Raw genomic sequence first — 24663 nt, 5'->3', positions numbered from 1 at the left:
CCGCCTGTGGCTCGCGAGCCGCAGTTTGCTGACCACGGCCCTAGTCTCTCTCAGGGCACCTGCTCTCTCCTTCATAGCCCTTCACACATGCTAAAATGATGTATCTGTGCCCTTATTCACTTGTTTAGTGCTTTTGTCCACCAATGGAACATAAGCTGCTAGAGGACAGGAATATTCCTGTTTGTGTACCCCTACCTTGGGCAGTGCCTGGTACACAGCAGGTCCTTAATAATATGTTAAGGGAAGAAACGAAGGGGAGGAGAGAAAGGTAGGCCTGTCCCTTCAGAAGCTGAGCAGTCATCTGGAGGCAGTTCTATTTCCAGCCTGTTCATGGCCTCAGGCAAGACCTTTCCCTCTCTGAGCCTCAGTCTCCTCCACTGTCCGATGAAGGGCCTGTTAGAGGACTTCTAATGGCCTCCCAGCTCATCTGGCCTCTAGACCACAAATCCTAGCATGTCAAGCCATTCCCAAGGCCTCTACTGCCTCTTACCCACTCCATGTCTGGTTAGCACTTTAGAAAAGTAGGTGGGGTCCATTAAGGCTCCCCAGGCTGCAAGATACACGGGGCCTTCACACCCTGTTAGAGGGAAGGATCGGAAAACGTGAGATCTCTCTAGTTCTAATAGCTCCAATATAGTGCGTGGGGGAAAGACAGGACTAGGGGGGAATAACAGACGGATTCCCTAGGAAGCTGCTTCTACTTCCTTCTTCAAAATCTCCCTCCTCAGTTCCCAGCTCTGGTGCCAGTCCCATCCAACTCCACCCTTGTTATGTGTGTGGCCCCCACCACACACAAATACACACACACACACACACACACACACACGCTGGAGCTCCAGGAAGATAGAGACTATCTGTGTCCTCCTTGTCTTTGTACCCACAGCACTTAGCACAGACCCCTACACACAGGATGTGGCCAAGGTTGGGCCACTGAATCAAATGCCACTGGCAGGGTCTGCTGCTGAGGATGCCACTTTACCCTTGGTGTCACCCAGGTCATGAGAAACCGGAGGGCAGAGAGCCTGGCCTCTCTTTCAGAGGCAGCCTCCTACTGCCACCCTCAGCCTCTGGCCCTCTGTCCTCCTCCCACCCTTTCACCGGGCCCTGGATTGCCTATGTCAGCTGGTCTCTGAAATAAGGCAGATGGGTCATCCCCCACTCTGGGGACTCTGCATCACTTGCTCCCATGCACCCAGCCATCCAGTCACCCAGGACAAGCACCGCCTGAACTTGAAGCACCTGCACCTTCCATTCTCCTCAGAGTCTGGCTCTGTTTTGTCTTTCAGAATTAAAGTAAGTAAGGAATTAGTCCTGACCCACGAACTCTATAAAGAGGAAGGGCCTCCTACTTTGCCTCCTGGAGACAGTAGAGGCCCTAAACCCACAGGTTTTTACTTTGCTGGGAGTGTGAAAGGCTAAGGTTGGATATACTGGTGAGAACGTGGGAGTGTGCAAGTGCCATGCTCATAGGATAGAGCACAACAGGTGTGCAGTTACAAACAGAGCTGGCCAGACCTGGTTATGTCGCTTGCTGGCTGAACAACTTTGGGCAACTTGCTTAAGTATGTGAGACCACAATTTCCTCATCTGAAAAACGAAAGTAAAACAATTCCCATTTCTTCCGGCCCAGCATGGCTCAGTGGTTGAGCATTGACCTATGAACCAGGAGGTCACACAGTTCAATTCCCAGTCAGGACAAATGCCCGGGTTGTGGGCTCGATCCCCAGTGGGAGACATGCAGGAGGCAGCTGATCAATGATGCTCTCTCATCATTGATGTTTCTATCTCTCTCTCCCTCTCCCTTCCTCTCTGAAATCAATAAAAATCTATTTTTAAACATATATATATTTTAATATCCCATCTCATGCACTGTTGTGAGAATGAAACTTCAGGACTACTGTTCTATAATCACTAAAACACCATCTAAATAGTAGCATCTGTTAGAAATGGAGCAAGAAGAGATCTTCAGAAAAATCTTCATTTCTCTCCAAATAGGAACTACTTTCAGGTCTCAGAGGTTAGCTCTGGTTGTGTTCCGTGTTTAGCAAACCTGAAAAGGCACCCAGTAACTCCGATCCCATGAACCTTCATGGCTGTGTTCCTGTGGCTTGTTACTCAATGCAAATCCACTTTCAGGAGGATTACTTCATCTCCCAATCAGGCTCTGAGCTTATGAAACAAAATCCTGGGAGCCGTGGAGAATGTCAAGTGGGACTCAGAGAAGAAAACCACAGGTCAGGTCTCAGTCCAAAGTCTGGGGAGGGCTTCGTGAGAACAGTAACAGATAAACCAAGAATCGTTTGGATTCACCATAACTCTTAGCCAGGATATACTGAAAACACAGAGCTCAACAATTCTAGCCCCTTCTACCCGTGTCTTTATTTTCAGAGAGATGACTATTTGCAGAGCCTCCCATAAAGATGAATAAACCTCAGGATTACTGACAGCTGTCAGAGAGGAGGGGGATTGGGGGGACTGAATAAAAACGGTGATGGAGTTAAGCAAAAAACAAACAAACAACAACAACAAACCTCATGGACATTGGGTGGTGAATACACACTAAAATATACAGATGATGTTTTGTAAAATTGTACAACTGAAAGTTATTACTTTTATTAATCAATATCACCCCAATAAATTCAATAAAAATTAAATAAATAAACTTCAGGATTGTTTTTAAAGCTTCCCACGAGTTCTGTGACAAGATCCACTGACAAGTGCACCAAGAGAAGTGTATCCTTGTCTCCCTCTGGCATCCCCTCCGCCTCTGCCGGCCTCTTACCTCCCCAGCTCCTCTCCGATGTCGTAACAGTCCTCCACCTTCTGCTGCTTGAAGGCCTCCATGTTTGGGCTCCTCATTGAGGCCTGGAGCATACAGCCCTGGAAGTGAGATTAGGACAGATGTGTCAATTGGCACAAGCCTCAGAGTCTGAGCCTAAAAGTAATCAGCCGCAAGGGGGCTGATAATTTCACAATCATCCACAGCCCTCGTTCTTCAAGAACTGCCCTGCTCTAGCCTTTCCTCACTTGTGACCGATGCGGCATGGTTCTGATTTGATTTAGAGTAACTCATATTTGCTTGGGAGATAGAAAAAGAGTCCTCACTTATTCAGATCTGCTCTGAACAAGTTCAGAGAAATAGAATCATGCCAACTTCAGCGATTTGTTCTCAGGAAATTCAGGTCTACTGGGGAAAGAGGCAGCCGTGAGGCAGGAGAAAGAGCACTTGTTTTTGAGTCAGAAGATCTGGGTCCAAGTCCCAGTTTTGACTGGATAAGTCATTGAAACTGTGGGAGACAGCTTCCCTGTCTGTAAGAGGGGCTGATACTGCAAAAACCAACAGCAAATCATGAAATTATCTTGTAAACTGTCAAATGCAGTCAAAACGTAAGGGATTTTCATGACCTCAGCTCTCTCCGGGCTGCGCCACCTGAAAGCGAGTCTGAACTGATTGTAAACTCACTCATCACCCCAAGAGAAAGATGGGCGGGAGTGCCGTGACAAATTACAACAGGCATCAGGAGCCGGGAGGCTGAGGTTCTAGTTCCAGTTTTGCCCTCAGCTAGCTCTGTGACCTCATCTCTTGTCTGAGGAGCTTCAGTTTCCTCATCTGTCGAATGGAGCTCGCTCTGCTGCCCAGGGCACCGCACTGAGAGCCAGGCAGCTCTGCGCCGTGAGAGCGCTCGCCACTCCACCAGGAGAGACCATCTGCACCTTGCCCTGGGATCCCTGCCCCAAGGAGCTCACCCGTTCCTGGGAACGCCACATGTCACCCTCAAGGGCAGGGCCCAGGACGCAGTGTGCAAGTCACAAAGATAACACCGGCTGCCTGTGGATGTGTCTTTCAAGAGTCATTATCACGGGCCTCTCAGAGCTTATTTAGGCTAAGCGTTGGCAGCTTTCCTTCTGCCAATCAGATACCAACCACGCCCGGGCCCCACGAACCCCAAAAGACTGTTTTCACCAGGCTGGGTGGAGGCCCCATTACGTAAAGGCATGTCTCATCAATGTCAAGTGGCTGGAGCTGTTCTAACTCTCAGGCGATGTGTACATTTCACCCTCTTCTCTCCATGTCTAGTCCCCTGCAAAGTAGAGCTCTGTTACCAGGATGCACACAGATCCCTGAAGACCTCCAGACCGACCCGGCCTGGCACCCAGGCCTTTCTCTCAGGTCACCTCCTGCCTGTGGGCGCTCATGGTCCACCACACATCCTCCTTCCTGCTACGTCTTCACTCTGTGCTCGGCCAGGGCCCAGCGAGGATGGGATACTGGAAAGAGCAGACTCCAGGAACCCATTCTAGGCTAGTCTGGTTGTATGTCAGCCATGTGACTCACAGCATGTGACTCACAGCATGTGACTCACAGGGGTGATAACATTGATAGCGCCTACTTCACACATCTGTGTAAGGACCCATTGTGGTAGGGGCATAAACTGCTGGGCAAAAAGAAAGAGGATGATTCTTACTGTTATTGTTAGACTTGTTTCTGCTTCCCACAGCCATTAAGACAACCAATTCCGTTCCTTTCTCAAGAAAGGTCTGGGGATCCTCTGGCAAATTTGGCTCAACCATAATCAGGAGTTCAACCCATCCTGGCAAGTCTCCTGAACAAGCCCAGAGGGTGGCAACCCACACCATCTTCTTTATGCTGAAAACATCCTTCCAAATAAACCATTTGGGTCAGGTCCTTGTGGGGCAGGGGTCGGGGTGGGGAGCAGGGAGGTGAGGCTACTAATTTCACACAGCTAGGTGGAAGCTGAAAAGTCCAAAAACATTCTATTGGCAGATACCCTGAGAGTGGCCCCAGGAACAGCTAAGATCTGCCGTTGGCATGAGGCCAGGGACATTTGTTATCAGGAGCTGAGCTGGATTCGAAGCAACCCCAGCTCCCCAGCAAAAGGTTAAGCCCCATCCTTGGGCCCCACATCCTGGATGGCTGGGGTGAGGGCAGGGGGGCCCCAAGGGCAAACGAGGCCTACCAGTTTGGCCCCCAACTCAGCTTCCCAACCTTACTCCCCTCCCCACCACGTAGCCTATATTACAGCCAAAATAGACCTTTCCCATTCCCCCAACACAATGGAATTATTAAACAACGATGAAAATAAACTACAGCTATCTGCAACCTCATGGATGAAACTCACAAACAAAACGTTGAATGAAAGAAGCCAGACACAAAAGGCTTCATAATGTGCCATTCCACTTGGGCAAAACTACTCTATGGTGCTAGAAGTCAGCACAGTGGCTGTCCCAGGGTGAGCGGTTGTGCCTGGAAGGAAACACAGGGGGGTTCTGGGTGCTGGCAATGCTGCTCCCTGATCTGGGTGGTGGTTCCATGGGCTTATAGGATATATACTTATTTTGTACACAGTTTTACATTGCTAAAAAGTGAGTCTAACATCTACCTTCTGGGGCAGATGAGATAACATATGTAAAATCTTCTAAGTAGTGTTTTGATGGTCCCTCCTGCCTTTTGTCTTAGAGCCCCGGGAGGGCAGAGGTGGAGACAGTCTCACCTCTGTCCCCTTGTAGTAGCTGGTATACAGCAATCACCCCATAAAGAATGATACCTCGTCAGGCAAAAACAGCTGATAACAGCCAAAAGCCCTTCCCTCACATCTGTCCCCAAGATGAATTTGCATTTTACTTTGGAAACATGAAACTTATGGGGAGAAACTCTGAGGTGGAACTACAGTCACAAATTAGGACCCAGAGGCACAGGCCCTTTTCTGGGCCTGCAGAGATAAACCACACGGCAGAGGGGAGGGGCACAGCAGCAACTTTTGGTTAGAAGCAAAGGCCATCAGCTGCAGACATTTCAACGATGAGGCCCCTCTTAATGCCCACATTTCTCTTAATGGAATCTCCAGGATTCACATTCCTGCCCCCAACCCTCACACTAGGCAATACTTCTGAAGGTTAATACAGATTTTCTAGAACCTCACAGAAAGGGGCCTCAAAGATCGTCTGGGGGATTTTTAGACTCTACTTCCGGAGCCAGCAGTGTGAGGAAGGGGAGCCAGAGCAGTTCCACTTTATCCATATTAGAAGTTTGGGTTCTGTGAAAGAATTCATGGGGGTGCGGGGGGCGCAGGGGGTCTGAAAACCACTGCTGTCTAGTCTAACCCACTTGTTTTACAAAAGGAGGAAATTGAGGTCCAGAAAGGGGAAGCCCGCTGCAGCTGCTCCTCCTGGGCTGCTGTGGACAGCACCTCTGATGGTGGCACCAGGGTTGGGGAAGTCAGTGGCCTCCGAAGGACAACCTAGGAGGAGGCATCCAGGGCTGGAGGATCGCCCCGTAGGAGACTCTCTCAACCCTTCCAAGCCCTCATCTCCACTGGCCCTAGCTACTCAGCTAAACTCTCAGAGACTCTCACCCCACCTCACCCAGCGCAAGTCACTAAAATGGGACCATTGCAAGAGGCCATGAGTGATTATCCCCTTACACCTCCCACCCTACTCCTGCCATTAGGGATCATCACATTCAGGCTCTGAGGAGGGGAGACTGGGAGGTTGGGGGAGTGGGGGGGACTCTGGCATTACAGAGCCCCTCCAGGCATTCAAGGCTTTGACCCATCCCAATCTCTGAGGAGGAAGTGGGGCTCAGAGAAGATGAGCCACCTGCCTAAGCTGGCGTGAGAAAACTCCATCTTTCTGATGAAGGTCCAGCTCCACTGGGCAGCCTGCTGGTTCACCCCCACATCCAACAACTAGGGGGGGCCTTAGGAAAATGCTCATGGTCAGTTCAGGTTTCATTCCTACCCATTAGAAACTTGCCCCAGACCAGCATACACCACACACATCCACATCCCCTGTGCCCCCTGCCCAAGTCTCTCCTAAAACTGCTGACTTATCAGTGGGGCCATTTTAAGCGCTAAAAACACATCCTGGGAGATGGGTGGTTTGGGAAGAGCAGGACTCTGAACGTATTTACGAAGGGGCCAGGCAGCAGCACCCCTCAATCTCCAGGATTCTTCCAGGAACACCTTACCCAGAGGCAGTTGGGAAATGAGTGTCAGAAGCCAAAGCAGCAGCAGCAGCCCCCAACTACCACCACTGGATCCAGAGCACAAGGTGTCAAAGGTTGTGCTCAGTCTACCTGCCCACAGGGACCTTCCCACCTGCCTCTTGCAGCCAACTCTGGCCTCCTCTCCCGGTGTGCACTCCTGATCTACCTCACCTGTGTGGCCTCCATGCTCCCCTCTCCTCATTTTCTCCTTCCTAAAGGGAAATGCTAATCACGGCCACATGCCAGGAGACATCCACAATGCCTGGCCCAGAGTTGGGGTCAGCTGCTGACAGCACCCTGCCATGCCTTTCTACCACAGCCTGCAGCGGCCTGCTGGCTGCCCCGTGCCCACCCTGGCTCTGCCCCAGGCCGGGGTCCTGATGTCAGGACTCACAGCTTCATCCTGCCACGCAGGAGGCTGCCTGTGCACTGAGCAGCCTCCTGCATCACCTGCGGGAGCGAGGGGAGAAGGAGTCCTGCGAGGAGGCGGATGCTGAGAAACCTGGCTCCTCTTCTCCCGGAAATCTGGGGTACTCTACCCCGTCAAAGGGCTCTGACTTCATGGAAGGAAGTCTGTCTCCCATCTCCTGCTTGGGTGCCAGGCCTCTGCCCTCCGCCCCCGGCCCCCGGGTCAAACTACCAGGCTTCAGCGTGTGCCCTGGGGGTGCAGCGGGCAGGTCCAGCGAGGCTACGGCGCCCAAGGCCACGGCCGGCCAGACCCGCGGGCGGCGTCGGGGCCCGGGCTGCGGGCTTGGAGAACAGGAGAGTGCGTGCCCCGGGCAATTTGCTCCCCCGCCAGCCCCAGCCCCGGGCACCGCTGCGGTCTGGCGTGCGCCCCGTCCTGCCCGTCGAGCCCGCGCGGGCGCTACTCACGGCGGAAGGCTGCGCGGCGGCGGCGGGCGCGGAGGGCAGGGGGCGCGGCGGGCACGGGGGCGCGGCAGGGTGCGTGGCGCTCGGCTCCGCTCTGCTCCTCGCGCTCCCGGCGCCCTCGGGCCGCCCGCCCCGCCGCGGAGGAGCCGAGGGGCGGAGCGGCCAGCCCCGTCCCAGGCGCCGGCTGGAGGCGCGCCCGGTGACCCAGGCCGGGGCTCGGGGCGCCCCCTGCTGGGAGCCCCGCGGGACAGCCCAGGGGTGAGGGCGCAGGGCCAGGCGGTCACCTCCAAAGCTCCGGCGAGACCTTCCAGGCGTCCTCACCCGCTCTGCAGCTCACGTGCTGCGCGGCCCGCACAAGTCAGCTCACCTCTGCATGCCTTGCCTGGAAATTGATTTAAATGGGCTGATACGTGTGACACAGCCTGGCACGATCGCTCAGAAATGGTATTTCCTTGCCCTCCCCCCCTCCCCCGTCTTCCCAAAGAAAACACACCGTGAGAGAGGAAGTCCCACCAGGGAATAGGCCGCTTCCTCCCTGACACCAGCGTGCGCCCTGACACTGCCCAGATGCTCTGGGAACCTCACGCCCACGTTTCACTGCGGGGCGGGGGCTGTGGTGGGAGGGACACTCCGCTCCTCACCACCACCCCCAGCTTGGGGGCGCCCGGCCCGGCTTCCCTCTGCGCCCCCAGCCCTGGAATGGTTGGTTAGTAGCGACCGCATCCGCATCGCCCCTTCCCTAATGAAGGACTTGGAGAGGGTCCTTCCTCTCTTCCTTACCTCGAAATCCCAGGAGGACAAAAGGAATGAGGGAGGAGGGGAAGGGAGGAGAAACAGAACTTCCGCCAAGTTCCGTGGTCTCCCTTCAAGACAAGAGGCTGTTTAGCCAAAGGAAATGGAGGTCCCTTCTCAGAGCTCCCATCCCTAGGTCACCACGGGGCTTCTCAGGGCAGTTGTAGAGTCCTGCCTGCTATTGTGGTCAAAGCCCAGCTCTGCCACCCGCCTGCATAGTCTTGAGCATGGCACCCGAGCTTTTCCTTCATCAGTAAAGCAGGGAAACACCCCTTCTTACAGCGTCTAACAGGGCTATTGTGAGGCTGAAATGAGGCAGAGTGTGTAAGATGCACCTACAGGACCTCTACCGGAGTACAGCCTCCCTTCCGCCCTTTGGCCTTTCCCACACTGGGGTGTTGACAAGTACAGATGGGCCCGCCTTCCAGCTGACCCATACATACCTCAGAGTCTGGGACAGCCTGGGGAGAGACTCCAGAGCCTCCTTGTTTATAACTTTACAACATCCCAGGACAGTGCAGGCTCTGAGCTTCCTCTCCCAAGAGCACCATGCTACCTGGAGTATGCAAGACCGGGGGTGGCTGCTTCTGAAGTCAGTGAGCAGAAGACATCCACGGAGCCTTCATTGCTCATTTCCAATTCAACAAACCACACCAGCCTTCGTAGCTAAAACTACAATCTTCCTAGACTCACCAATTCTGTGGGTCGGGAATCCAGACAACGTACAGCACTCTGCTCCACAGAGTCTGGGCTTCAACTGAGAAGATTTGAATGGTTGAAGGATGGAATATTCCGGAGGCTTCTTTATGCACATGGCTAGTGCCTGAGTCATGGTGAATCCGAGGCTGGGCACAGCTGACACTGCTGTAGCATCTCCATGTAGCCTCTCCATCCATTCCCCTCTGAGACTCAGGCTTAATACCTAATTTGCAGCAACAGTGTCCCCTTGCATGAGGCAAAACAGATATTTTTTGGATTTTATACTTGGCAACTGAGAGAACATTGCAACTGGAAAGGCCATTGTCAATCATCCCATCCAGCCTGGTCATTTTTCAAATGTGGAAACAGGCTCAGGGGAGAGGAGCAATTTGCCCAAGGTCTCAGGGCTGGTGAGAGGCAGAGCTAGGACTAGAGCCGGGCCTCCTCGAGATTCTCAGTTTGGTGCTCTTTCCACTGACCCTGCCAAATGCAGTTGCCTAGAGGTGTCATGTGGAAATGCATTTTATGCCTAAGGTCAAGTGGCTTTATCAGACCCACACCTCAGAGCAGCAGCAGGACACTGAGTACTGAACATGGAACCAAGGCAGCCGTGGGCAGAAAACAGGAAGCAACAAGGACACCTACTCCAGAGTGAAGCCAGGAGAAGGTCCAAATATTAAGAGCTAAGAATTGTCCTGGCCAGTGTGGCTCAGTTGGTTGGAGCATCATCCCATGTATTGTGTAGGGTCACAGGTTTGATTCCTGATCAGGCACATATCCAGGTTGCAGGTTTGATTCCCCGTTGTGGTGCATACGGGAGGCAACCGATTGATGTTCTCTCTCACATTGATGTTTCTTTCTCACTCTCTCTCCCACTCTCTTTCTCCCCATTCTCTCTCCCTCCCTCCCCGCTGGCTCACCGCCCTGGTGGAAGGCGAGCAGGAAGCCTCCCCTCCCAAAGGTGGCCTGGTAGCCTGGCTTCTCAGCCCTTACCACCCCTGCCCACTCTGTCCTGTGCCCTCTGCTCTCCCACGCCCAGCCAGGCAGGGTCACGGGAGTGGACCTGGCAGCATTTCCTGCTTCCTCCCTCAAGAGACTGTGGCTCCTGCCACCAGAGGTGGCCTCTTCAACCTCTGGCCCTGTTGGACTCAGCAAGGTCTTGACCCTAAAACAGGGCTGGGGCTGGGAAGGGGAGGATAAGAGACAGAAAGGGGCTGGAGCATGGGAGGCCTTGCCTTTCCCTGGAAGCCCTGGAGAATGGGGATTCCTGGGCACATGTCACATTCACTCACTCTGCAAACAGTCAAGGGCACCTCCTTGCTCAGAAGTGTGACTCCAGCAGGCATCATGAAGGGCCTGAGGGGAAGAAGAGGCTTGATTCAAACTCCAAAGAGGACCAGGTGAATAGGAGATGAGGGGAGGGAGGGAGTGACCATAGGTGGGAGCATGCTGGGGGTATGAAACCACCTGCATTTGCTGCCTGGACTCCCACCTGAGCCAGCACAGGTGTCACACTGTGGGATCAGGACCTAGGAATATACCATCACCTTCTATTTGGGGCAAAGATTGGAGACACAGGCACTGAGTGCTTACCCAAAGTCCCCAAACTGTGCCCACCTTTAGGGCTACCGATTCCGCCTACTTCTCTAAGCTCGGAATCAGATAGGCCTATTTATATTCCTGTTTTCAGCCATTTTCTGGGCAAGTCACTTCCCCACTCTGAGCCTCAGTTCCCTCACCTGCAAAATGGGAATAATCACACCTCACTCTCAGGGCTGATATGAGAACCAGGCAAAGTATTTGAGAGAGAACTGGTATAAATGTCAGAGATGTTTCCTTCTCTCAAGATAGTTTGTCATTTGTGCCATTTCTCTTCGGCCATGTTGTTCTTGCCACAGTCACTGAAATACTTCCGTCCTTTATCCTTCATTTATCTAAGGCTCAGCTCAATTCCAATCTCACTCAATTTTCAGTCATTTCCTGTTACCCATCCTGGGCCAGGCCCTGAGAGAAGTGAGGCACCAGCCCTGCCTTTCGGGAACTCAAAGCCAAGCAGAGGAGATATCATGGGACAAATGCCCAGAATCCCATGTTCTGTAGCCAGGCTGGGAGCTGGGCAGAGCCCCCAAGGGAGCCCAGAGGTGGGAGGGGTGGTCTCTGAGTGACTGGGGACCGGGGCAGGGAGGCTCGGAGGAGGAGAGAACTCTTTTAAGATGTCACAATCACGTCTGCTGTGCTGAAGCTGATTTCACTTTCCCATGTTTGTTAATGGGCCCTTTGAGTGACTCCTGTCATCCCTCTCCACACGTTGCTGATAATGTGGTTGGATCATCAGAGGCCTTTGGTGGACCCATAAGGGAAGGATGGGTAGGACGGCATTTCCTCCCGTCTTCCTCTGAAGAGAAACTTCAGGTCAGATCCTTCCACACCCCTGTCTGATCCCTGACCTCTGCGTCGCTGGCCTGCCCACTTGGACCATTGCTCTGCCCTCCCCTCCCTGGTATTCATGCTGACTCCATCTTGGCCACGCCCAGGTCCTGACCCAGTTATGAGAAACTACATCCAGGAAGCCAAAGGCATAGAAGGCCAAGTCCAACCGTCTACAGTGGCCTCTGCCCCAAACAGGGTTGAGCCCTGTTCCTTCCTTTCCAGACCTGCTATGCAGACTCCCTCAGCTCATTCCTTTCAGTAGATTTTCTGGCCTCTTACTCTTGGGTTCTATCACTCCATCCACATAGAATATTTTCATTCTTCTACCCACACCAAACCAACATTTATAGAGAACCTATCATGAGCCAGACACTGTACTAAATGTTTTCCTGTTCTCTCATTTAGTCCCCAAGTTGAATAACTTTATATAATTATTATTTTTATAGAGAGATGGAAAAACTGAGACTCAAAGAGTGTAAGCCATGTCCATGTGCTTTGGCTGTCCACTTTCCAAAGTCCCCTTCCTATTTGAGAGGAAATAACTATGGTGGCAGCATTAGGGTGTAAGGCAGTGGTTCTCAACCTTCCTAATGCCACGACCCTTTAACACAGTTCCTCATGTTGTGGTGACCCCCAATTTCATTGTTACAAATGGAACATAATTAAAGCATAGTGATTAACCACAAAAACAATATGTAATTATATATGTGTTTTCCAATGGCGACCCCTGTGAAAGGGTTGTTCAACCCCCGAAGGGGTCGCGACCCACAGGTTGAAAACGGCTGGTGTAAGTGGATGTGATAAACCATCTCCCACACAAAAACCGAAGAAAGAAAATCCTCCTTCCCCCAACCTCAGTATCAGTGAGATCACTGGCTTGGCCAATCAGATACCTCTGTATTGAATCTCAAGTCAGTAAAGCCAAGCTGTTCACAATGGGCATCTTGAACAGATTGTTCCAGCTTCTTTTTTTAAAAAAAAGTTTATTAATTTAAAAGAGAGAAAAAGAGAAACATTGATTTGTTGTTCCATTCATTTATGCACTCATTGGTTGCTTCTTGTATGTACCCTGACTGGGGATCAAACCCGCAACCTTGGCACATCCGATGAGCGCATCCAACCAACTGAGCTACCCAGCCAGGGACATTTGAGCTTCTTTGATTCCTGCTATTCTAGCCTCCCATTGAGTTTGAGTCCCTCTAGCCTTCCTGTACATCCCTTTGTTCTGAGTTGGCAAGAACCTGATTGACGTAGGGAGAGCCAGGAACCAAAGACATCTTTCATACTCAAGAGTTTTCTACTTTGTCAAAAAAAACTTCTTAACACAGGAGAGAGTTGGGTGGAATTCCAGGATGATGGTAAAGGAAGCAAGGATGACAGTGTGCAGGAGGGAAAACAGCAACCAGTCCAGCTTGGAACCAGGGAATCTGTAGGCAACAGAGGCCGCCAGGAGTGATGCCTCCAAGAAAAAAGTGAAACTGATATATCTGGCAATGTGTTTTAACCTACTGAGTGGTGCTCTTTGAAAGTTTGAAGACAGACTTATTAAAAGTATATAGAAAAATTAAATGAATGAAAGACAAAGCGATTATTAATCCTAGAGGGGAAAAAGGTATATAAATAAGTAAAGAAATGTTTATCTCAATACGCTAGAACTCAACTTTGAACTGTGAGTAATAGTTACATGTCATAATGATGTGAGTAAATTTTTATCTTATCTCAATCAAGAGAAGGATGGGGAATGAGGAAAATTATGAGCATTAGGCCATCTTTCGTAGTAAGAAGTCAACAGATAAATAATATTGAAAAGTCAGGAAATAGCATTATATTACTGTGGTTAATTTTTTTTTTGAAATATGGTGCTGAATAACAAAAGATAATAATAATTTCAAGCGTTGAAAGTGGTAGCTTCTAGGGAGTGGAGCTCAAATGTCAGGGAGGGAATAGTGGTTTTTAGTTAAAAGACTTATAAAGTATTTGTTCTTTAAACTAATGTTATTCTGAGAGAGTTTGCATGTGGGTTGCCATGTCTGCATGCACTGGTTTGCAATCTTCCCCCCCCCTAAAATAAATCCCTTTTGATGATGAAAAAATAAATAAATAAAATGCAATGTTATTTTGATTAAAATTAAAATTTTAAAAATGGGGGGGGGAATTAGGTGGGATCAGACTAATAGAAAAAAAAGGCAAATAAAATCACAGCTCAACATAACAAAGTTCAGTTTCGTAGTCACTAAGAATAACTGAGCATTTACTGCACACCAATCACTATATATTATTATAATTCCCGATTATAGAGAACCTATCATGAGCCAGACACTGTACTAAATGTCTGGATACTTCCTGGATGTAGTTGCTCACAACTGGGTCAGGACCTGGGCTTGGCCAAGATGGAGTCAGCATGATGAGACTTAGCGAGACTCACATAGCTGACAGTAGCAGAGACAGGCTTTCAACCAGGCATTCTGTCTCCAGAGTCCCATTTCTGCTGAGCCCTAAAGCTCCAAGCCCTGCAGTAACCATTAGGAAGAGCAGAGGTAGGACAGGCAGGGGTGTGCAGTGTGACCAGGATCATTCATGAAGTGCCACATCAGGCCAATAGGCTCCTCCCCTCTACTCTTCTAATACTTGCCAGAGAATACAGCTTTGGGTTTGGGATAAAGCCTGAGAAGAGAACAACCTGCCTGGGGAAGCCTACTAGTGAGAGTGGCATGGAGTCGGGGGTGGGGGTGCTCAGGAGAAGCAGAGCAGATGTAACCCTGGCCCCCATGAGGGATAGAGGATGGAAAAGGAAAGATAGCTCCACCCAGAAGTAAAATATGACCATGGCTGGGCAGATCAGTTAGTTAGAGCATCACCCTGATACACCAAGGTTGTGGGTTCAATCCCGGTCAGGGCACATACAAGAATGAACTAATGGCCCAACCGGTGTGACTCGGTGGTTGAGCATCAACCTATGAACCAGGATGTCATGGTTTGATTCCCAGTCAGGGCACATGCCTAGGTTTCTGGGCTGGATCCCCAGTAGGGGGCATGCAGAAAGCAACCAATCAATGATTCTCTCTCATTATTAATGTTTTTATCTCTCTCTCCCTCTTCCTTCCTCTCTGAAATCAATAAAAATATATTGCCCTCGCTAGCTTGTCTCAGTGGATAGAGTGTTGGCCTGTGGATTGAAGGGTTCTGGGTTCGATTCCCAGTCAAGAGCACATACCTTGGTTGCAAGCTCGAATCCCAGCCCTGGTTGGAGCACATGCACATCGATGTTTCTCTCTCTGTGTCTTTCCTTTTCCCTTTCACTCCCTCTAAAAATCAATGAAAAAAAAATCCTCAGGTGAGAATTAACAAAAACAAACAAATAAATAAATAAAATATAAATATATATTTTTTAAAAAGAATCAACCAATGAATGCATAAATAAGTGAAACAATAAATTGATGTTTCTTTTTCTCTCTAAAACCAATAAATCAATAAATTAATCAATCAATAGAAGTGAAATATACCATGGTGTACCATGCTTAGAATAAACTACTTATTTATCAGTTTGTCCCCAACCTGCATGCTCCCCACCCAGTCCCCAATAGGAAAGCTAGACTAACCACACATCCAACACACTTACACAGTTTGTAAACTGGAAAATATAGAAGTCTCACAAATACAAAAAGACAAAAAGATGAGAAATATGGAGAAATGTTCAAAGCATAGAGAACAGATCTGGGAAGCCCAACCTTTGTTTAAAGTGAGTACAGTATTAGGAAAGAAGAGAACAAATTTAGTCAAGTCTTTGACTAAAAGGAAAAAAGGATAAAAATATTCATATTAAAGAAACCCCCTAATTGCCAAGCTGGGTTAACAAAAAAAAATATCTATACCAAGGTACATAATGATAAATTTTCAGCACTCTAAGAAATCCTAAAAGAATTCAGAGGTAGAAAAGCATCTTGCCTTAAGAAGAATATAAATCAGATCAACAACGGACTTCTCACTTATCAAACCAAACTGTCCACTACGTATTAGAACGAAATGAAGCCATTTTTGCAAAATGGCTTAGATATCCTACCACACACATTTGATATGAAAAGGATTACTCTAGAAAGTATAAAAATGTTAAAGAATCCCACAAAAGAGAATAATATGAGATATAAGAAATAACTCAGGCTGAGTATCACCCCCTGCCCCTGCCAAAATTGAATGCAGCTGGAAAAAATAAATAAAAGAATTATTTAGGGGCTGACACTTAAATGACTCTCAATCTAACTGCCAAATTTTAATGACATGCATTATATTTCCATCTTTGTGCGCCCAATACTACTTGTACAGAATGTCTTAGAATCACCAGACCCCTTAAATTTATTGATTCAGAATTTCTGGGAGTGGGACTGAGAAATGTAAATCTTTTTAAAAACATGTTTTTATTGATTTTTGGAGAGAGAGGGAGAGGAGGAGAGAGAGAAACATTGATAAGAGAGAATCATCCATTGACTGCCTCCTGCACGCCCCCTACTGGGGATGCAGCCAACAACCCAGGCATGTGCCCTGACCAGGAGTTGAACCGGCAACCTCTTGGTGCATGGGATGACACTCAACCAACTAAGCCACACCAGCCTGGCAAGAAATGTAATCTTTAACAAGTTCCTTAGGTGATTCATATCTACACTAAAATGAGACCCAATGCATATTGTTTTAAAGGGTATTACATATAGTATGCCGCCATAAACAACCATTTCAAAAATACAACTAAAAGACAGAACGGACATCAACCAGAACCACAGGAAGGCTGGCTGAGGAGAGACTCTTCAACTAGAAGGAAAAACAACAGCATTACGAGGCTCGAGGAGGCGCAGTGTGGAAAATTTAAAGGTACGGTGGTGCGGCGGTGCGCGCGCAAAGCGGGCTGGTGGCTGAGGGCGCGGTTGTCGTTTTCAATCCGGAGGGAGTCTCAGACTCCGGGCTACAGATCCGGGCGAGTCTCTAGGGACCCAGACTCAAACGGGAGAAGCAGGACTGTCTGGCTACGGTCCCTCCGAGGTTTGCAGCGGTTGCGGGGACAGAGAGGTAGAGTCCCTGGGGACGCACTGAGAGCAGCCATAGCTGCTCCCTACCCCCGCCCTGTTGAGCCCGCCCCACCCAAGCCCTGCGCAGAGCCATTTGCTGATCGCCTCAGGCAAAGGCTGGATTAGGGCCAACCCCGAGGACTGAAGTTTTCCACACAGCTGATTCCTACAGCCAGTCGGCCTGGTGGTCAAATCCCTCTAGTGTTAACTACAGCAATTAAGGCTTGGCTAGAACAAGACTGCGCACAAAGACCACAAGGGGGTGCACCAAGAAAGCATAAAAGATGCGGAGACAAAAAAACATGACAGAAATGGAGGATATGGAGCTAAAAATCGCAATTTTGAGGGCTTGCTATAAATTTGAGCAGAGCCTCACGAAAACTAATGAGACCCTCGATGCTACGATAAAGAAATTAGAAAGTAAGCATACACGGACTGAAATAAAGAATATTATACCCAATAGCAGACCAGAGGAGCACAAGAATCAAACCAAAGATTTGACAAAAAACACCCAACTGGAAAAGCAAAATGAAAAAAGAATCCGAAAGTGTGAAGATAGTGTAAGGAGCCTCTGGGACAGTTTCAAGCGGACTAATATCAGAATAATTGGGGTGCCAGAAGATGAGAGACAGCAAGATATTGAAAACCTATTTCAAGAAATAATGGCAGAAAACTTCCCCCACCTGGTGAAAGAAATGGACTTACAGGTCCAAGAAGCGCAGAGAACCCCAAACAAAAGGAATCCAAAGAGGACCACACCAAGACACATCTTCATTAAAATGCCAAGAGCAAAAGACAAAGAGAGAATCTTAAAAGCAGCAAGAGAAAGAGACTCAATTACCTACAAGGGAATACCCATACGACTGTCAGCTGATTTCTCAACAGAAACTTTGCAGGCCAGAAGGGAATGGCAAGAAATATTCAAAGTGCTGAATACCAAGAACCTACAACCAAGAGTACTTTATCCAGCAAAGCTATCATTCAGAATTGAAGGTCAGATAAAGAGCTTCACAGACAAGGAAAAGCTAAAGGAGTTCATCACCTCTAAACCAGTATTACACGAAATACTGAAAGGTATCCTTTAAGAAGAGGAAGAAGAAAAAGGTAAAGATACAAATTGTGAACAACAAACATGCATCTATCAACAAGTGAATCTAAGAATCAAGTGAATAAATAATCTGATGTACAGAATGAACTGGTGATTATAATGAATCAGGGACATAGAAAGGGAATGGACTGACTATTCTTGGGGGTGAAAGGGGAATGGGAGATGCAGGAAGAGACTGGACAAAAATCGTGCACCTATGGATGAGGACAGTGGGTGGGGAGTGAGGGCAGAGGGTGGGGCAGGAACTGAAAGGAGGGGAGTTATGGGGAGGGGAAGAGGAACAAATGTAATCTGAACAATAAAAATTTAATAAAAAAAATAAAATAAAAAAATAAAGGGTATTACATATAATCATTAAAAATCCTACTTATTGGCTTTCAATTTCTAAAAATGACCTATAAGCAAAGAATGAACTAGCTTATCTATAGGTACAGATCAAAAGGTAATGCTATAAACCTTGACAACACGAAAAATATATCACTATCAGATTTGGGAAGTGAAAAGGGAAGAAGAGGTAGAAGGAAAGGATTTTGCTCTGGTTTATATGATCTTAAATTATAATGGAAATCTCCTAAGGGAAATGACTGATACTAGGGCTGGGACAGGAATAGTACAAGATGAACCTGGAACTTCTTGTGCTAGAAAGAAAGGAAGTGCTCAAATATGGGTGGTAACTAACATCTCACGGACCAGGGAGCCAACTTAAAGGGCCCCCCACTGGCCAGATTTGAAATAATTTGAGTATTGAAATAAATAATGATAAAAATAGATTATAGTTATTGAATAATTTTTTTAAAATCCATGTGTTATAATCTGATCTTTTAAAATAAAAATTAAAACAAGGAGAGAAAAAGGAAGGAGATTTTTTAAAAGAAAAATATCAACTCACAAGAATAGAAGAAATGATGGAATTATAAAACTCTACTTTGCCACCACGTAATATTGAGTAATTCAGGCAATACTCATCAATTGGAGAACAATATACTCAGGTGGTCTTTAAGTATCACCTCACAGTCTACTCATTAATGACAAAGAGAAAAGGGTACTTATACAATGGAGGATTCTGGCAGATACTATATTAATAAAATGTCCAAATTTAGCATCAGTAATTATCAGACAGCCCCAGCCGGTTTGGCTCAGTGGATAAAGGGTTGGCCTGTGGACTGAAGGGTCCTGGGTTCAATTCCAGTCAAGGGCTTGTACCTCGGTTGCTGGTCAGAGTGCGTGCAGGAGGCAACCAATCCATCTGTTTCTCTCACATTGATGTTTCTCTCTCTGTCTCTCCCCCTCCCTTCCCTCAAAAAATCAATGGAAAAATATCATTGGGTGAGAATTAACAAATAAAAAATAAATAAAAAATATATTACACTCTAACACTGTAAAAGTAATGAGAAAGCCCTTTATAGATTGATATGGGAATATCTCAAAAAATAATTTAAGTAAAAATAAAGAAAGAAACATAGAACACCTGGGTCTGGTACAATCTATGCTAAAATTTGTGCTAAAGAATATGTATATTTGTACTGGATTTTACAGGCATAAAGGCTCTCTGGAGCAATAAGTAAGAAATAATTAACCAGAAAACCTATTGGGAAAGGGTGAGAACTGGGTGAATAGGGTTGGGAAGAAATCTTTTCACTGCATACCTTTCTATGCTTTTTGGTGTTTGAACCACTTGAAGGTATTACTCATTCAAAAACTGAACAAATAATCGTTAACCAGTCTATGCAACCCAAAAAATACTGGAAAACATACTTGCAGTATATATGATAGAAAATGTTAATATCCCTATTGTATAAATCACTTTCTAAATAGCGAACATCTCAACAGAAAAATGAATAAAGGATAGAAACAGATATTTTTAAAATCCCAATAGAAATATTGTTCAATGTTCAATCTTAGCAAACAAAGAAAGATAACATATTTTAATCCTCCACATTAGGCAAAGATTTTTCAAAGTCATCATACCCTGTAGTAGTGTGGGTAGGGACACACACCGGCACCCTTAGTGTGATAGCAATTGGCACAATTTCTTCAGAGGGAAATTCAGTAATATGTATCAAAAACTTCAAAATTACTCATAACCTTTGGCAAAGTAATTCCACATCTAAAAAGTCTTCCGTGATAATCATCCCTGTCAGAACAAAGGCACAGACAGCAATGCGATGCGCCCAGTGGTATGACACCATTTAGTGCAGCCTCTAACCGGGCTCACCAGTGGTGGTGAATGTGCCTGAGGGGATGGGGGGTTCCCTCGGCGGGTCCCTCAGCAGGTGCCAGGAACACCCAGGGCAGCTGACCCTACACAGTCAGTGCTGTGTTGTTTGTGGATGAAGACTGAAAACCAGAAAGCTGGCACTAAGGAAGCATGCTTTGCTGCCACCTAGTGCTCCCCAGGTAATTGCACCCAGCCAGGGAGGAAAACTGTCTCCATTAATTAACTTAGCACCAACGGTGCTAAGTTTAACAAACACAAATAAAGCATTTACCATGTTCTAGGCATTGTGCTCTGCATTTATTAACATTCCCTCTTAATCCTCATAACAGCCCTATGAAATAGGTACTTTTATCATCCTCGTTTTACAAATGAGGGAACTAAAGTAAAGAGAGGTTAGGTAACTACCTCAAGGTCACACAGCTCCTAAGTGGGTGAGTCCAGGATTAGAACAAGTAGCAGATTGGTACCAGGGTCCGTGCTCTAAGCCAGCTCCTCCATGAGGGTCAAAGGTGTGGATGATACTAACAGCATTCAGAACCTCACAGCCCACACAGCAACTGCTATCGATCCCCCTTTCCCTAACACACCTGCCCCGAAGAAGTTCACACAGGGACTGAGTTCACCTCTGCCCTAGAGCAGTCTCACCTGAGTCAGAGACAAACATTGTCCCAGGATAGACTCAGTGGATTTAAAAAAATTTTTTTTTAATATTTTTATTGATTTCAGAGAGGAAGGGAGAGGGAGAGATTTTTAAAAAATCAATGGATGAGAGAGAATCATTGATTGGCAATCTACTGCACACCCCACACTGGGGATTGAGCCCACAACCCAGGCATATGCCCTGACCGGTAATCGAACCATGACCAACTGGTTCATAGGTCAATGCTCAACCACTGAGCCACACCGGCTGGGTTAAAAAAATTTTATTTGTAAAATATTTCATACTATATAAACAAATATATAAGAAATAACATAACAAATATTCAGTAACCACAAGCAGCTTAAAAATAGCATGTTTCCAGTAATGGTGCATCAGTGATGAGTTTTGGGGATATCAACGGGGCTATGACTGCAGTGGGGTTTTCATAGCAATCCTTTTCCTTCTTAATAAACAGTCCTCCCCTATCACAGCTCATTGTATCCTGCTGGGACATCTGCATTTGGGTAAGAAAGCAGTTGCTTCACAGTGGAGTGGAGAAAGCTTCTCCATTATTTGTGATGGTCTAAGAAAGTAGTGGCTCCCCACCAAGGCTGTGAACTCCTGGGCTCTGAGAAGTTATTGAAGGAATGGGAAGCCCAAGTGCTTAGCTGACATAATTTGTAGCCCAGAGTTATTAGCCCAGGGTCCTTTGATTCCTCAGCAAATCTGGAGTCACATGCAAAGTTTTATGTGGTGCCTTTTCTTGTAGAGAGAGGGGTCCATCCCATATCTCTTGTCAGAGTCTCCAAGAGGTCTGAGACCTTCCAAAAAGGTGAAGAATCATTCCTATAGAAGAGGGGTTGGCAAATGGCCCACAGCTCACATCCAGCATAATGCTTGCTTTTGTACAATCTATAAGCTAAGAATGAAAATTCTCTATCTTTAAATGGTTTAAAAAACTCAAAAGAATATTTTATGATATGAAAATTATATGGGGTTCAAATTTGTGTCCATAAATAGTGTTATTGGAACACAGAACTCTCATTCATTTGTATATTGTCATGCCTATTATTGCACTACAAGAACAGAGAGATAGCCCAGGCAGTGTGGCTCAGTGGTTGAGCGTTGACTTGTGAACCAAGAGGTCATGATTCGATTCCTGGCCAGGGCACATGCCTGGGTTGCGGGCTTGATCCCTGGTGTGGGGCATTCAGGAGGCAGCTGACGAATGATTCTCTCTCATCACTGATGTTTCTATCTGTCTCTCTCCCTTCCTCTCAAAATCAATAAAAATATATATATTTTAAAAAGAACAGAGATAGTTGCAACAGAAATGCAAAATAGCAAAATATTTGCTATCATATGGCCCTTTTTCCAAAAAAGTTTGCTGACTAGATGGGACTAGATAGTACATCTTATATTCCTCTATTTTTCATTTGTATGTGCATGCTATTATGATTGATAAAGTACAAATCATTTAAATATATTATTTATGTAGTGCACATGAATCATCGGAACCCTCTTACTTGTATGTGGGGAATTCCCACCGTGTGGGTCTTGCTGGAGAGTCAGCCTCCCTGTACAGAAGGACAGAGACTTCTTCCTCCCACTTCCCTCGAAGCCAGGACACGGAGATGTGACTTGGAATCAGCCCACAGAGACCCCATCTAGGCCTCTGAAACTGGAATGAGTCACACAAAATGGGAGAGAGAGAGATCATTCTGGCAGTCGTGGAGACCACAGCAGTCACATCTGACTTCCAAGAGCAGCAGGACCAGCAGGATGGGCGCCTGCAGCAGTGACCTGTTTGTGGTTTGCATGCACATCAGCGGTCCCCTCACCAGACAGTCCCTAAAGGATGGTTTTGTCTTTAGTTCTGGCATGTAGCCTCCATGTCTACCTGGCCAGGACAAGCTCAGGCACCATGTGAGACTGAGTCGGCATCACGTCCTGGTACTGCCCGCAGCAGAGAGGGGCTGAAAGCAGAAGTCAGTAAGGATGTACTCCAGACAATGGTCGATCCACCTTGTATTCTCAGTGCCTAGGAGAGTGCCTGGTGCTCCACCTTGTATTCTCAGTGCCTAGGAGAGTGCCTGGTGCTTGAAAAGTGCTCACTGGATACTTGTTGATGCGAGTACCAGTGAGTATGTGCATGAAATTGGCAATGAGAGTTCATGTATCAGGGTTTCATGAGAAGCAGATATAAAGGCAGCTGTGCTCTTTGAACGCTGTATATGGCTTCCTAGGTTCCCCAGACCATCATGGCTCCAGTAATGAGAAATGGTCAGAACTTGGGGATTAGTGTAAATTTGACTCTGGGCTATGAGCCAGCCTAAGCCCCCTCAGATAATGCCTTCATATCCTAGAAAGCAGCTGGTCAAAAAACATTGAACAGCACGCACACCAGGTATACTCTCGCCCTGGTCGCAGACTGCCATGAAGCAAGAAACTTAATATTGGTGCCAAAAACCTTTTTTGGTGGGTTTGTAATTTAGAAAGAAGGGATTACAGTGATGACTAAAAATCAGCAACATCTCATTACTTCTGGATTTATCTATGTGTGGTAGGTGACAGATTTTTAAAGATCTGGAAGAGAGCAGCCAAGATGGCTTAACAGGACTTCTGTAACCAGTACGTGGCATAAGAATTAGTTTTACTTGTGTCCCCCACCATCATTTGCAACTTTGTTGAGAAGACATGATCTTCCTCTGCCAAGGGGTGAAGATGTAGGCAGCAGAGGATTTCTGTCTGTCTTCCTGTCACATTTAATCAGATAATCTCATTGTATTAAAGTATCTAGTCACATCTAACTGTGGGAAGCCGCCTATTGTCTTCACTAGCAGAGAGGTGTGGACAAGGAGCCTGGAATGCTGGTGATCCTTGAGCCCTGGAAAAGGTCAGGGCCATGCACCAACTATTTAGTCAAGACAATGGTAGCTGAAGTAACTTCCCAACCAGATAGTCATGTAAATCCTTACTGATCAGATGATCTGTCTGTTACTGGAAATTGCCTGCCTAAGGGCTATAGGTGTATCCCAAACTGAATAGAAGGATGGCAAGGCCTGAGCACAAGCGGAGTCCTTCCTCTTGCTTTGGGCTCCCGCCTGGCCCCCCAATTTCCAAATTATTATTTCTTGTCTCGTCTCTGTCATTTGCACGCGCGGCCCCTCTTCCAGAGCCCGAACCCTGAACCACGCGGGACATGGGTCATTCACATCTAACAGTCAAACCTACAAACTTGGCATTAACTCTTGCTAATTTGAGCTTGCTTCAGGCCTGAAACTTATAGCAGAGCAATGGGATGGAATCCTGTGCTTTCTCTTCTTTCCTCCTCTTCAACTCCCCCACATGCTAGCTGTTCTACCACTGCCTCAGAAGCTGAGGGAGAAACACAAGAGAGAACACAGTTCTTACTTACCTGGTTGGCTCTGTGCTCTCTGGGCCTGCCTGGTGATGAGAGCTGGCTTTCTCTTGAGTTGACACTTTCATGAGTTTGCCAGAGGTTCCTGCTGTGCAACCCTTCACTCTGGCAGATGCGTCTCCACCCTTGCTGTTCACTTGCTGTTTTCTCCTGTCCTTAGGCACCAGGTAGTACATGCAAGTCCCTTTCTGCTGAGGTCTCCTTGGCTCTGCTGGTGGCCCGTTGGACCATGTCCAATATGACCCCACCGATGGTCCATGGGAAAAATTCATGCATCCTTGGCCATGAGAAAGAACTGTCACCAGCCGAACCGGTTTGGCTCAGTGGATAGAGCATCGGCCTGTGGACTCAAGGGTCCCAGGTTCGATTCCGGTCAAGGGCATGTACCTTGGTTGCAGGCACATCCCCAGTGGGGGGCGTGCAGG

The 24663-nt window shown here is 47.5% G+C and overlaps 1 protein-coding gene across 10 annotated transcripts in view; it reads right to left on the bottom strand.

Moving 5' to 3' along the window:
- DAPK2 (death associated protein kinase 2) overlaps window positions 1-9428 on the bottom strand; it is a 123047-nt gene extending 113619 nt beyond the window's left edge. For 2 of the 10 annotated variants that reach the window (XM_070421298.1, XM_070421262.1), the window contains exons 1-2: window positions 3748-3919; window positions 2783-2880 (exon numbers count right to left, since the gene is read on the bottom strand). In XM_070421298.1, the coding sequence (XP_070277399.1) occupies window positions 2783-2880; window positions 3748-3768 (119 nt within the window). In that variant the 5' untranslated portion in view covers window positions 3769-3919. Of the gene's footprint in view, window positions 1-2782; window positions 2881-3747; window positions 3920-3945; window positions 4089-7879; window positions 8029-8160; window positions 8250-8369; window positions 8395-8656; window positions 8733-9361 lie in introns of those variants that run through there. The other 8 variants (XM_070421293.1, XM_070421302.1, XM_070421296.1 and 5 more) reach the window with 8 other exon arrangements.
- Window positions 9429-24663: the final 15235 nt, after the last annotated feature.

The sequence above is a fragment of the Myotis yumanensis genome, unplaced genomic scaffold (assembly GCF_028538775.1).
Source record: "Myotis yumanensis isolate MYYU_CA2020_CCGP unplaced genomic scaffold, mMyoYum1.0.hap1 SCAF_1, whole genome shotgun sequence".
Classification (NCBI taxonomy): Eukaryota; Metazoa; Chordata; class Mammalia; order Chiroptera; family Vespertilionidae; genus Myotis; species Myotis yumanensis.
The sequence above is the reverse complement of the archived record's forward strand: the minus strand, read 5'-3'. Positions and strand labels throughout refer to the sequence as shown.